Source organism: Grammomys surdaster, unplaced genomic scaffold, assembly GCF_004785775.1.
Source record: "Grammomys surdaster isolate TR1022 unplaced genomic scaffold, NIH_TR_1.0 99, whole genome shotgun sequence".
Classification (NCBI taxonomy): domain Eukaryota; kingdom Metazoa; phylum Chordata; class Mammalia; order Rodentia; family Muridae; genus Grammomys; species Grammomys surdaster.
The window spans coordinates 3,121,462-3,135,750 of NW_021604578.1; the positions used below are offsets into that span (position 1 = coordinate 3,121,462).

The following is a 14,289-nucleotide window of genomic DNA, read 5'->3' on the forward strand; positions in this document are numbered from 1 at the left end:
CTCTCTCCCCCCCCCCTCTGATGAAACAGTTTCTCTAGAGAAGAAATGACCTGTGTAGATGCTTTGGGAGAAGTGTGGGGATTCGGTGTGTCCCCTAATAACTGCCTCTGAAAGACTGTAGATTTGGGGAATCACGAAAGAAATTATTGGCAAAAGTTACCGGTGAGATTCAGCCAACATCTCCTCCAGAAGGCTTCCCCAGAGGAAACAAATTAGAAAGCTAACCTCAGTGGAGGGGAGTAGGCGCCCCACTCTTCTTTTGCAACAGACCCTCCCTGCCCAAGCCTTCATACTAAAAGATTTAAAAGTCTCTGGAGAGTATTGTAAAGTTGCGCTTTATAATTACCAAGCCGTCTAAGGGCTGGGTGCACTTTTGCTTTTAAAAAGAGTAGACAAGAGATCCATAGAGAGACCTGGAACACCCTGTAGACTTTAGGGCACTGCACTCTGACTCTAGATTAGAACACTTTCATGCTAGACTTAAAATTGAAGAGCAGACCTCACGGATCGGGAGGAAAGGAGCCGACCTCAGAGTTAATTCGTTTTACCTTTTCGTTTGACCTTTGCGTTTCCAACCCGAATGTCCGCTAAGGTGACAAGCTCCCCTTTCCTCCCACCCCACGTCTTTGGAGAGCTCAGCTGGGGAGTGACAGGGTCAACAGGGTAGCAAGAAAAAAAAAACACAAAACCACAAAAACCAAGTCATAAAAAAACATTTCCTCTGGGTCTAACCGTCCCACTCCGGGTTGGTCCCCTAGCGCGCAGCGCGCTGCCTGCTCCAGGAGATGCACCCTTCCCGCTGGCAGCGAAGTTGGCCGAGCCCAGGGCTGTGCGCGCCAGCTTGGGAGCCGGTAGAGGAAAGCGGCCGGTTCCAAGTTCCCCCCACTTTTCCTGGAGCCTGGGAGGGATCCTGTTCACAGGAAAGACCTACCCACCAGCTACTCGCCACGGGTGGCAGAAAAGGGAGCCCCGAGATCAGCGCAGCCAGACGACCGCGGGGACCCGGGGAGCCCGCGGCGCTGGAGCCCCACAACACGAAGCGGCGCGTCCCGGAAGGCGCGGGGAGGGGGCGGTGGATAAGGAGGCGGGCGGCCGGGGACCTGGGCCACCGACGCCCGGGGACCGATGTGGCCTCGGGAGGCTTAATCCTCTCCTGCGGGCTCGCCGAGCGGGCAGTGGCGCGCGGCGGCGCCGGGGCTGAAATATGATAATCAGAACAGCTGCGCCGCGCGCCCCGCAGCCAATGGGCGCGGCGCTCGCCTGACGTCCCCGCGCGCTGCGTCAGACCAATGGCGATGGAGCTGAGTTGGAGCTGAGAAGTTTGAGTAAGAGATAAGGAAGAGAGGTGCCCCGAGCCGCTCGAGTCCGCCGCCGCCGCCGCGCCTCCGCTCCGCCAACTCCGCCGGCTTAAATCGGACTCCCAGATCCGCGAGGGCGCGGCGCAGCCGGGCAGCGGTTTTTCCCCCAGCCTTGGCAACCCCCGGGGGCCACTATTTGCCACCTAGCCACAGCACCAGCATCCTCTCTGTGGGCTGTTCACCAATTGTCCAACCACCATTTCACTGTGGACATTACTCCCTCTTACAGATATGGGAGACATGGGAGATCCACCAAAAAGTAAGAGGCGATTTAACCTTGTGGGGCTCGGTGTACTGTTATGGTGTGTGTGTGTGTGTGGGGGGGTCTCTCTCAGACACTGATGCCAGGGGTCTTTGGATTTGTAGTCACTGCCTGGAGAGACTGAAGCAAAAGTGGTTCTTTTGTTGTTGTTGTTGTTGTTTTGTGTGTGTGTGTGTGTGTGTGTGTTTTCTTCTTGTCGCGCTTGCAGCCTGCATGTTTGGTGTGAATTCCGATCTTTGGGAAACTGATCAGACCTTGTGTTTGAACGCTGTGTGCCCTCCCAAACTCTAGTCTCCGGGTGCTTAGCGGTGATTTCCTCCTCCGGAATCCAGAGCTCTTGGAGAAGGTTATTATGTACCGAAGGTCTGCGTGCAGAAACCACACCGGCAGATACGAATTAGCATTAGACTTGCAAAAGAGAGCGAGTGACAACTATATTGATGTCTAACTCTTCTAACAATATCCATTCCCGTGTGCTATTGAAGAACGTGCTTCATGGAAAATATAGACATCCCAGCGTTGCGTTAACGCTTCTAGTCAAAACCTTTTCTTTGACTTGACTTATCCATAATCTTGCCTAATGATTATAGCAAAGAAGGAGGAGGGGAGAAAACACAAAATGAGCGGGTTTGATTGCGTGCTAAGCTTACAATGTAGACTATTCAAATCTGCGTTTTACATATATTCCACCTCCCCTTTTTAAAAAACGCGAGTCAACGTTTTGATGGCACATTCCAATTACCATCCCAAAGTGCAATACTCTTTAAGAGAAGAAGAAAAAAAAAGGAAAGAAAAAATTCTTCCAGAGTACACCCTATAAGAGAACGACACTAAAAGTGTGTTTATCTCTGTAGGAAGTAAACGGTTAGTCAATCATGTATTTATTTTCATTTCAGAAAAACGTCTGATTTCCCTATGTGTTGGTTGCGGCAATCAAATTCACGATCAGTATATTCTGAGGGTTTCTCCGGATTTGGAATGGCATGCGGCATGTTTGAAATGTGCGGAGTGTAATCAGTATTTGGACGAAAGCTGTACGTGCTTTGTTAGGGATGGGAAAACCTACTGTAAAAGAGATTATATCAGGTATGCCATTTTCACAGGGTTGTTTTCTGAAATTTCCCAGCTCTCCTGGTTTATTATTTGACATGCCTTTGTTTTTGTTTTTGGGTTTTTTTGGGGGGGGAGGAGAGGACGCTTACTTTAGAGCGGCCAGTGTGCAGAACTGTTTTAAAAATTAAACTGTTGTTCATTTCATATCTCTGAGGGTAGGGTGTCGCTGTGTTTCGTAAATTTTTGTTGATAAGATTTGTAAATAATTCTTTGAATTTTTCATGCAAAAAATATTTTCCCCTTTCAACTTCCCTTCTAAGGACAAGAACAAAATTAAGGCAAATAAGTTTAGGATTTTTAAACCTTAACATTTCTATTTTCACTGCCTAGTTTATCATCTTATTTGTTTTTATCCTGTATCTATCACTGTCTTAAATTATTCTGGAGGTTCCAAATAAACAGACAAAAGTTTCACCAAAGGATTTTTGAAGAACAGGTACAACCATTGCTCCCTTTACTTTTGGGATGAGTCTTCCTTGGTAGAAAATTTTAAAAACAAGATAAAATATTCCTTACAAAAAAAAACCCATCGGAAATTTAATCTTTTTAAATATTAACCCTTTGGTGATATCTAACTGTCTTTTCTTTCTTATCTTATCTGGGCTGATGAATTAGACAGAGCAGATCAAATTGCCCATCATCTGTCTGCGGACAATTGGTATATTTAGGTAACTGAACAGCTTCCTTTCTCACATTAAAATCTAGTCACTGATAAAATGAAAGAATCAGTGGACAAGACCAAAACCACAGAGGAACTGAGCTTGCTTTTGTTGCACGTTGTTGCTAATTTCAAGTTTTGGTGTTTTTTTTTTTTTTTTTTTGACTTACATGTATATATCAGAAACTTCACTTTCTACCTTAGAAAGCCTGGTAGAATTTCTAAAGGAAAATGTGTTTCTTCTGATACAAAGCAAGATACTGTTCCTCTTCACTGTTAGGCTAGTAATGGCAGAAATGTAGCTGATTTTAAATTCGGAAGTGGCTGCTAGCAAGTCATCGGCTTTTGTGAACTATAAAGGGTTTTGGAGCTTACGAACTTTCGTTAAAGTTTAGTTAAGATTTAAAATATGGCCACCAGTTTTTCTCCTGCTAGAATAATGCCCCCTGCTTTTTAAATCATAGAGTGGAGGGTATACTCGTAATAGATAAAATTAAACAATGTACTAGGGACTGTTTTGCTTGTTTGTTTGTTTTGTTTTAATGCCTTGAGGAGAATGGGAGGAAGTGCGATACAGGAAACAGGAGGAATTTTGTAAATGGTTTGGGAACAGGCAAAGTAAGTCTGCCTTCTATAAAATGGATGCTCTTGCATTGGAGAGGCAGAAGGTAGGAAAAAAATTCAAATCTCTCTTCTAACCCCTGACAAATAAGCCCTTTTCATTGTTTACTTGGCTGGTGTGTGCACTCAGGATACTGGAGAGGGAGAGCCCACTTTGAAACTCCAGAAGCACCTTTACTCCTCTGAAGATACTGTTTTCCTCTGTTGTATACAGAATTGCCTCATTCAGGATATGTCGATTTGCAGATGAAGTAACTCAATTGCTTTTAGTTTTCTCTTCTCTCCTCTCCTCTCCTCTCCTCTCCTCTCCTCTCCTCTCTTCTCCTCTCCTCTCCTTTTCTCCCTCTCTTTTTTTCTCTCTTCCCCCTTGAGTGTGTGTGTTTGCTTATGCAAACGGCAATGCACGACCCTTCGGAGGAGCTATAGTTGTAAAAGCAGGGCAAAGTGACCATTTTTACTTTAAGATCTCTCATTGGGGAAGCAATATGCCCCCTTCTTTGTGTCGATCTTGTCCTATCTCTTGCACTCTCTATGTAGGAATTACTGATAACTATAGAGGGAACCAGGCAACACAGCACTAGATGGAACCTAGAAGGACTGCTCAGTGGTGAGGAAAGGCTAGCAAAGAGGAAGCTTTTAGCAGTGAGGGTTGGGTCCCCTCCCCCATTTGTCATGCTAGCCTTGGCCCCCAGGAAAACTGAAATAGAGGTACATGCTTCAGGAACCTGGAAAAAAAAAAGACCGATTGGAAGAACAGAAGCTGGGCTTTAAAATAAAAGAGGAAGAATGGAGAGAGAACTTTCCAATAACAAGTGACTTGTGGAAAATCTAGTTGGATAAAAACTGGAAGGCTTTTGCTGGAGAGAATCTAGAAGCCCTCTAACACTTCATTTTGCTATTCCACTCTGCAATTGTGTGTGTTCACAGATGGAGGGGTGCCTGACACTGAGTCCTCTTCCCTACCTTTGTTGTTGTTGGTGGTGGGGGTGGGGGTGGGGTGGTGGTGATGGTGATGGTGGTGGTGGTGGTGGTGCATTTTCAGAAATACTTTTAGTAGCAGAATTTGAGGGATAGAGAATGGAAAGCAGAGGGCTACTGGCCACCAATGTCCCCTGAATCCTTCCCTATTAGTATTTGCAAGAATAATTCTGAGACTGGTTACCAGAGGCTGCTTCCAGGTTTAGAATCCACCGATAAATTTTCCTTGGTTTGGGCTGGGTGCCTGAATTAAGAGGTACCAACTGAGACAGACACAGAGGTTCCCAATAAAGGTTCCCCTTTTTAAAGGGGAGGTTAAGGAAGAAGGAGGGAGAGGAAGAGAAGAGGGGGAGGAAGGGAGGGAGTGGGATTGTTTCTATACTCTGCCCAACTTTACTATTGCTATATTTTTCCAGGCAGGTCAGGTTTATGGCCGGGGTCGCTGGCCATGTTGGGCCAGAACCTGCCTGAAATCACTCTTTTTTGTGCTTCTCTTCCCATGCCGGGGCCGGTCCATTCAGGTTGTACGGGATCAAATGCGCCAAGTGCAGCATAGGCTTCAGCAAGAACGACTTCGTGATGCGCGCCCGCTCTAAGGTGTACCACATCGAGTGTTTCCGCTGTGTAGCCTGCAGCCGACAGCTCATCCCGGGAGACGAATTTGCGCTTCGGGAGGATGGGCTTTTCTGCCGCGCCGACCACGATGTGGTGGAAAGGGCCAGCCTGGGAGCTGGAGATCCTCTTAGTCCCTTGCATCCAGCACGGCCTCTGCAAATGGCAGGTACTCCTCCACCCAGAGGCTGAGAAAAGGCAGGCGGGGCTAAATCATAACCTTTCCTTCCTGTAACCAGGGCGTCACACGATGGTTCAGAAAGTGGTCTGCAGTCAACAACGCGCGCTCTTTGCCTTTCTAGCAAATTTCCATACACTCATCGTCTGCCTTGACTGCACAACCACGCATCTAAATGTCTGTCTATATACAGGTACACAGCATACCCCACTTGTGCACACATGTATACACAAGCCCAGACTGTACTGTCAGCTTTACTTTGGCCTCCAATTCATAGCTTACTGAAAATGGGCTTCAGCTCTCTGCCAGGTTTTCTAGCTGCCGCCTAATTAAAGGGGTGGAGCCCTAGGTCTCAAGGAGTTTCCTCCCTAGCCCTGTGAAGGAAGCTTAAGGCCCCAAGGCATTTAGCTTCCCACGTCTCCCCCCCACCACACACACACACACACACACACACACACACACACACACCCCTCCTCCTTGAGACTTACTTTCCAATCCAAAAGCTTTTTAAAATTTATTTTTATGCTTTTGTCAAAACAAAACAAAACAAAAAACAGGTCCCTAAAAGATACAGTGTCAGTAACTGCAGGCACTGCACAGGGCTGTAACTTAAAACTGTCAACAGCCTAATCTGCAGTAATTGCCTTTAAAAAGGAGTCTGCCTCTTTAAGCCATTCATTCTACGTGATTTGGTGAGAATTTCATCTCCAAGCCTGTAGCTGTAGCTCTAATTTGACCCCATAGGTGTTTGGCCTGACCCCAGGGGGTCGTGGAAGGTGTGGGATTTGTACCGCGCAGATCAGAGGACCAGTTGCCCATAAAGGAAAGTGGGAACATAAAGGTTAGCTAAAACCAAGGCCGTCAGACAGCTGAACATTGTTTCCTACCTGCCTTCCAGTCAGAAGCAGATCTCTATTCCTCCTTCCCCGTTTAGTATTAAGTCATCAGCCCCTACTAAATACAAGAGGTGAGGAAATGACAGCTTTTCTCCAACCCCCACTCACCTCTTTCTAGCTGTTCTGAGAATTCTATCCTGAGTGATTTCTGACTAGCAGACAAGGAGTAAAGCCAAGGGTGGGAAGCAGCAGCAGAAGAGGCCGAAATATTGGGAGGGAAGGGAAGGACACTCTCCAGTCATTTTTATCTCAAGCCCAGACAGTTCAACAGAGTTTCAGTTTTCCTTTGCTTGGGGTCAGCGGGTCTCAGGAACATCCCACATTGTTGATTTAGTACTAAGAAAGACTGGGGACCATTAGAATAGTTGGAATACAGCATTTCTTTACCTTCTAAATATGACTGTCCCCTGGAATTGAAGTTCAAGGCTTTCTGGCAGGAATTATCTGACTTTTGGTCGCAGACTTCCCGGCCCTGTCATGTCTCTAGCTGTCACTGGGGTGTTCTGCGTTTTATTTTCAGGTACCCTCTATGACTTTTACCCAGAAGGGAAAACCGAGCCTGGGGTGGGGGTGGGGTGCTCTGTATAATGTGTGACCTTCTTCTGGTTATGAGGAAAGGGGAGGAGGGAGAGAACTTACTGGTGAAAAAAAAAAAATGTCTCTCATGCGGGTGGATAAACCAGCCCCGAGACAGGCTTCATTTGGCTAATTCTGTAGTGAATGAGTAGGGGCAGGAGCCGCATCTCTTCTCTCCGGCATTACTCTCTGTATTGTCTTCTATTGATTAAGGAGAAAGATATCTTCTCCCTGCTTATCCTCCCTCCGCAGTTTTTGCGAGATGTGCTGAGCTAGGGTTGGGTAGGGAATGGAGTGGTGCCGGGAGTGGCCTTGAATGCTCACGGAGTCCCTTTGCCCCCGTAGCCGAGCCCATCTCCGCTAGGCAGCCGGCTCTGCGGCCGCATGTCCACAAGCAGCCCGAGAAGACCACCCGAGTGCGGACTGTGCTCAACGAAAAGCAACTGCACACCTTGCGGACCTGCTACGCCGCCAACCCTCGGCCAGATGCACTCATGAAGGAGCAACTAGTGGAGATGACCGGCCTCAGTCCCCGAGTGATCCGAGTCTGGTTTCAAAACAAGCGGTGCAAGGACAAGAAACGCAGCATCATGATGAAGCAGCTCCAGCAACAACAACCCAACGACAAAACTGTGAGTAGCCCCGAGGCCAAGCAAGAAAGGGGTGGTAGGAGACCTTGGAAAGCCAGCGGGCATCCCTGTGAACTGGTGGATTGGTACTCTGTGGAACCCCAGCAGGAGCCCAAACAAGGAGGTCCTCTGACTTCACCTAAACCCAGGTCTGTGGCATGTACTGACTATAAAAAGGCTGAGAGTTGGCTGGTTAGAAACTGCAGAAGTCTGAGAGGTGACCCCAACCATTGCTGGTTCCAAAAGGGATCATGGCCTTCAACATCATCTGCACCTGGAACCTAAAGGACCTAGTGGCTCCCTCCCAGGGTAGATGGCAATGAGATCTCTAACTCATTTTTGCAAGCATTGGCATCATTAGAGTAGTCCAGTTTGTGAAGGACAACATCTCTGAGTGCTGATCTAGAACTTGATTCAATGTACTTCCCATCCATCCTGCATTCTGGTCCCACCCCCAACTCTTGGCAAGACCTGCCACTGTTCTTGCATTTGGGAAAGCCCTTCAAGGTGCCCATGCAGACAATCCACTCTTCCAGGTGGAGCCCTAAGCTTCTTTGCCATTATGTTAGGCAACTACACTCCCTCTTCATCCCCCTCCCACACCTCTTGCTTAAGTTAAGGTAAAGGGTTTCTTTCTCCTCTTTTTTTTTCCAACTTCAGTCCTATTTTTAAATGCCATAAAAAAAAAATCCGTTGTCATTAAACTTGGCAGGCAGGCCAAGACTAAGCAAGGGTACTTTCAAAGTCCGTGCATAATAGCACAGAAGTAGCTGGACCCAGAAACCTCTGGGGTGGGGTCTGACTCTGCAAGAAAGAGTGTTCAGCTAACTCCAACTGGCTGGAAAACCAGTATCAGAAGGCTGAAGGGAGACCTGGCTGAACCTCAGTTTTCTACTTCTGGGAGGCGGTGGCCTCTTAAGGCACATGGGAGGGGTTGGAGTGTGTGTGTGTGTGGGAAGCTTGTGAAGATGAACCAAAAGATGATAGTTGGAGCAGAATTGTTTTAATAAGATCTTAGCCAATCTAATAATCCACCACACAGAAGTAGAAAAACAAAACTGAACTCTAACTAACATCCATAGGTGCAGCAGATTAACTGAGTCAATAGAGGGCAACTACATAGATAAGATAATACTTGGGTATATTTACTTAGCACATGCAGACAATGGAGGGAGGGAATTTGCTCATTAACATGTTGGGATGGGGGGGTTATTCGCAGAACATCCAGGGGATGACAGGAACTCCCATGGTGGCCGCTAGTCCGGAGAGACACGATGGTGGTTTACAGGCTAACCCAGTAGAGGTGCAAAGTTACCAGCCGCCCTGGAAAGTACTGAGTGACTTCGCCTTGCAAAGTGACATAGATCAGCCTGCTTTTCAGCAACTGGTAAGTGTCAGCTCCCAAAAGGAGAAGGCTGGATCTCCAACAGAAAGGAAACTCTGTTTTATCTGTCAAGCACTGAAAGGTCCCCTGGGAGGGAGGATGCTCGTGGGTACCAGCGGTTGGGGAGAAAGCAGGAAGTGGTGGTGAAGAGGAGGGTGGCAAATGGAAGGAAAGGAGATCTCTTGTGAATCTTTGCTTAAAAATGAGACACCATAATTTAACTATGTAGCATAGCCCCCCCCCACCCCCCATCTTTCTAAAAAGGAGGCGTATCTTTTGGGTTGAACTTCACGATGCCTAAGTAGTTGTGTGTACAGAGGTACAAATGGTGGCAGTGTCACACATTTTAGGCTGTTATAAATTACAAGGACTTCAGAGACCACCTTGGCATTTGGATCAGCAATCAGTAGGTTTATTTCTTTACCTGTATCTAGTGAATGGTTCAAGTAAATGTGGCTGTAATACCCATCCAGTGTAATGAGTTAGGATGTTGTTGTCCATAAGAAGCAGGCAGTTGTCTGAACCCAATTTTCTTATATGCCAACAGCAAGAATGGTTATTTAAATAGTTTTGTTGATATTTATTGTAGCTATGTTTCTTTCGAAGTATATATTAATCTGAGGCATAGGACTTTTAAAATATTTCTAAACAAATGAGCTTAGATATGACACAATGGCCTACAAGGTGGCATGTATACCAAAAGGAACATGACCATTGTCAATCAGAGACAATGTATATTTAACTTGTGAAAACACGTCTTAGCACTAAAGTGTCTAACACATCCACTCATAGCAGAGAATTAATTCATGTTGCCTACAAAAGTTTAAGATAAACAAAATTTTAAAGATATATTCCTTTTGATGTGGTCCATATGCTTAAGGTTTTTTCTTTCCTCCTTAAAGTATAATCAGCCCCATAGATACTGTTTTATTAAACACAAAGCTGTGTCCTAAAAAAACACTACTTTCTTTAGAATCAAAGCTAATGCACCAGTTGAGGATACGTTTCTTCCACCCCATCTCCTGTGCCCTGAGGGCATTTGCTTTCTCATGTCAACAGTTATAAGGGTGATTGGCCAGAGGCAAACAGTTAAAGGGGCTTGGTTCCAGGCTGTGTGTGTAAATGGACCAGTCTAGTGAACAGGCAAATTTGAGAAGTCCATTGACCTCTCAAGGGGGAAGGTTTTATAGAGTAGAAAAGGGATTCTGGAACCAAAGGGAAAGTTTTACTCTAAATAAGTTGTCCATAGGAAGCACTATGTAGGTAAAATTTGAATAATAGAAAGTTGATAAGGAAAGGCTTGGTAGCTTCTGAAACCTGAGTGTCAGGTGAGAACAGTGAAGTGGAATCCGAGGCAGGAGTAGGAGGTATGGTTATGGGTGGGGGAAGTTTACGTCACACGGCATTTATAATGAGATGATGAATATATGGATCTCCTTATGGAAAGGGGAAGAGGGAGCAAGCAATGAGACCACACTGTACATCCACTAAAGAGTTAATCATTGTTTCAGGGAGCCTGAATTGAATTTCTGGCCTAGAGAACTTTCCTACTCCCTGGGCTACATGTAGGCAGCCGGATAATTTTATTTCAAGCCTTCATGGGAGAGTTGTGATGCCACTTTACAGTGGGAAACACATTTGCTCTTCAATAATTTAATAGGACACAATGTTGGGAATTCAGCTTGGGTTAAAAGAGAGCTCTTTAGGAAGGTGGAGAAATGGAGAGAATTTCTTTTCAAGTGCTTCACCCAGGCTTCCTTTAAAGCCTGTTAAAAATTCTATGACAGGCATGGATAGCTCTGTTGGTATACCAGTCTGCTTATAGGAACTTGTGTGTGTAGACACAATGTAACACTTTTGTATCTCTCTGGGACACTATTGAAGCCCCCTTTGCTTACTTCTCAACCTTCCATACAGGTCAATTTTTCAGAAGGAGGACCAGGCTCTAATTCCACTGGCAGTGAAGTAGCATCGATGTCCTCTCAGCTCCCAGATACACCCAACAGCATGGTAGCCAGTCCTATTGAGGCATGAGGAACACTCACTCAGATGTTTTGTTTTGTTTTGTTCTTCCCCTGTTGGAGAAAGTGGGAAATGACGTTGAACTCCGAAATAACAAAGTATTTAACGACCCAGTCAATGAAAACTGAATCAAGAAACGAATGCTCCAGGAAGTGCACGAAGTCTGTTTTAATGACAAGGTGATATGGTAGCAACACTGTGAAGACAATCATGGGATTTTACTAGAATTAAAAAACAAAAACAAAAACAAAAAACCAGAAACAAACAAAACCCTAAGCCCAACATATGCTATTCAATGACCTTAGGAGTACTGAGAAAGAAAAAGAAAAAAGAGAGAGAGAGAGAAAGAGAGAGAGACGTTTTTAAAACGTAGAGGATTTATATTCAAGGATCTCAAAAAACGCGCATTTTCATTTCACTGCACATCTAGAGGAAAAGCAGAAATAGAGAATTTCCCAGACCATCCTATTCTGAATGGTGCTGTTTCTATATTGGTCATTGCCTTGCCAAACAGGAGCTCCAGCATGGAGCGGAAGAAACCGGCCTCAGTGGCTTGAAAGAGTCCTTTCAGGAAGGCGGAGGAGCTGCGTTGGTTTGCGATGTTTTTAGTTGACTTTGACAAGGGGTTAAGTGAAATTCTGGATCTCTTTAGCATGCCCTGTAGCTGGTTTCTCTTTTATGTTTGCCTCTTCTCCCATTCTTTTCTTTCCTTTTCTTTATTTCTCTTTACATTTTTTTTTGAGATCCATCCTCTATCAAGAAGTCTGAAGCGACTTTAAAGGTTTTTGAATTTATATTTAAAAACCAACTTATAAAGCATTGCAACAAGGTTACCTCTATTTTGCCACAAGCGTCTCGGGATTGTGTTTGACTCGTGTCTGTCCAAGAACTTTCCCCCCAAAGATGTGTATAGTTATTGGTTAAAATGACTGTTTTCGCTCTTTCTGGAAATAAAGAGGAAAAAAGGAAACTTTTTTTGTTTGCTCTTGCATTGCAAAAATTATAAAGTAATTTATTATTTATTGTCAGGAGACTTGCCACTTTTCATGTCATTTGACTTTTTTGTTTGCTGAAGTAAAAAAAAAGATAAAGGTTGTACCGTGGTCTTTGAATTATATGTCTAATTTTATGTGTTTTGTCTTTTTTTCTTTAAATATTATGTGAAATCAAAGCGCCATATGTAGAATTATATCTTCAGGACTATTTCACTAATAAACGTTTGGCATAGATAATTAAATAAACGCAATGATTCAGGGTCCCTCTTTTTATATGCTTGTTAGCAAGCCTTTGACATGTTTGAAATGAAGGATTTGCTTGCGAATTGGGATAAAATGACATACAGTATACTAGGTGTGATATTGTGTTGCAAGTAGTTCAGGTCGGGTTTGCAAGTTTCGATTTCAATAGTTGGATGAAGGCTGGTTAGAAGAGGCCCCTTAGCTCTGAGCTGTGATAATGTTACTTTTTTTTTTTTTTTTTGAAAAGGAGATACTATTTTCTCTTCTGCCCCTTTTCTTTCCTTCCCTCTTCTTTCCTCTCTACCCTCACCCCTACATCTATCCCAAAAGGAGGAAGGTCTCTGAGAAAGGGTTTTGATTGGAATCGCTATTTTCTTAACGCCAAGTGCTTTATATCAAAGTCACAGCTTAAGATCGTTAAAATCACCCACATTTCAAACATAAACTCCTGCTGAAGGAGCCTTCTGCCTAGCCAGTGAAGGATGACCATTGTAGACTAGCGGTGACTGATTGAGAAATGCCGCTTTATAAACGCAGAAGGTAGGAAAGACCTCTGAGAGAGAGAGGAAAGGCTTCTCTCAGCAGTTCTCAGAACTGTAGGTGTCTGCATTTTCTTACCTCTTCCACTTCCCCACCCCCACCACTCCTCCCCTCCCATCTCTAATTTCAACCCCTTGAGAGAAAGGTAGCTGGCGCGGAAAGCGCTGTGTTTGGGAACCGCCTTGTTTTGGAGTGAGCGACCCCGCTCTGTGCGTTGCAGGCGTCCCACAGGCTGCGGTAGTCAGAGTCGTCCTGCGCTCTGAATCAGACACTGCCACCCACGCGGCGTTTAGCAGAGGCTCACCTGTAAGCGATAGAACCCAGGGATGGACACAAAGCCCTGGCTCAAATTGAGCTCTTGTTCTGCGGGTTTAGGGTCAGGACTACTCAGTTCTCTCCTTTCCCCTCTGAACCCCCACTCCTCATTCCCGGTTCTTTCTCATTTGTCTGTGTGAGTATAATGCCATTTCCAGTATCTGACAACTTAATAAATACGAAAGCTAAGTACCCTAACCGCGTATAATGTGGCGCATTACCCTCTGTAGCCCCTGACTCAGAACAAGGCGGAGGCCGGAGGCTGGGCTGGAGACCCGGTGATGCCCGAGGCCCGCAGCTCTTAAGTCTGTTTTCACCCGCTCCAAACCTGCGCAAGTCGTCAAGCGAGCTTCAATTAGGCTTTTGTTTGGCATCGTTCTACATAACGGGTTAATTATAGGCTCTACCACGAGGGCAAAAAGAAAACAAACTTTGCATTGGAAATGTTACAGTGCATTAGACATGCCCTTGATTGCTTTGATTGTTTTGTCTAATTCTTGACAGAGGGGTAATAATTTGGCGGGCAGTAATAATGGCTTGTAGTTGTTTGCTGGGAAAAACAAGAGTTTTGTCTTATCTCCTAGGATCTTCTTCCACGAAAGGCTCTCCCCGCAGTCTTTTCTTGTTTTCTCTTCCCATTTCTTTTTTTTCTTCCTGTCTCTGTCTCTAATTTCCCACCACTAGACGTGATTTTCTTAGTTTCTGGGCTGCTATATAAATTCGTCTGCCTTTTGTTTTCCCCTTCTCTCACTATGTAGAAAAAGCTACCAAATAAAAGCAAGGTCAAGGTGGGGAGGTACAGTGTGAATTTAGAGTTGAGCTTACAAAGTTACCTGATTAATGCAAGCCCAGCGAGGTGTAAAGGCCACTGAAGCCCACCAATAGCCTGTGGTGGGCTCACATCACATA

The 14,289-nt window shown here is 45.2% G+C and overlaps 1 protein-coding gene across 1 annotated transcript; it reads left to right on the forward strand.

Annotated features, from left to right (window-relative positions):
- Positions 1-1,320: 1,320 nt before the first annotated feature.
- On the forward strand, positions 1,321-12,532 carry Isl1 (ISL LIM homeobox 1). The gene is made up of 6 exons (XM_028784393.1): positions 1,321-1,617; positions 2,517-2,706; positions 5,512-5,771; positions 7,598-7,884; positions 9,101-9,268; positions 11,183-12,532. Exons 1-6 carry the CDS (start codon positions 1,590-1,592, stop codon positions 11,297-11,299), a joined length of 1,050 nt encoding a protein of 349 aa, XP_028640226.1. The 5' UTR covers positions 1,321-1,589; the 3' UTR covers positions 11,300-12,532.
- Positions 12,533-14,289: the final 1,757 nt, after the last annotated feature.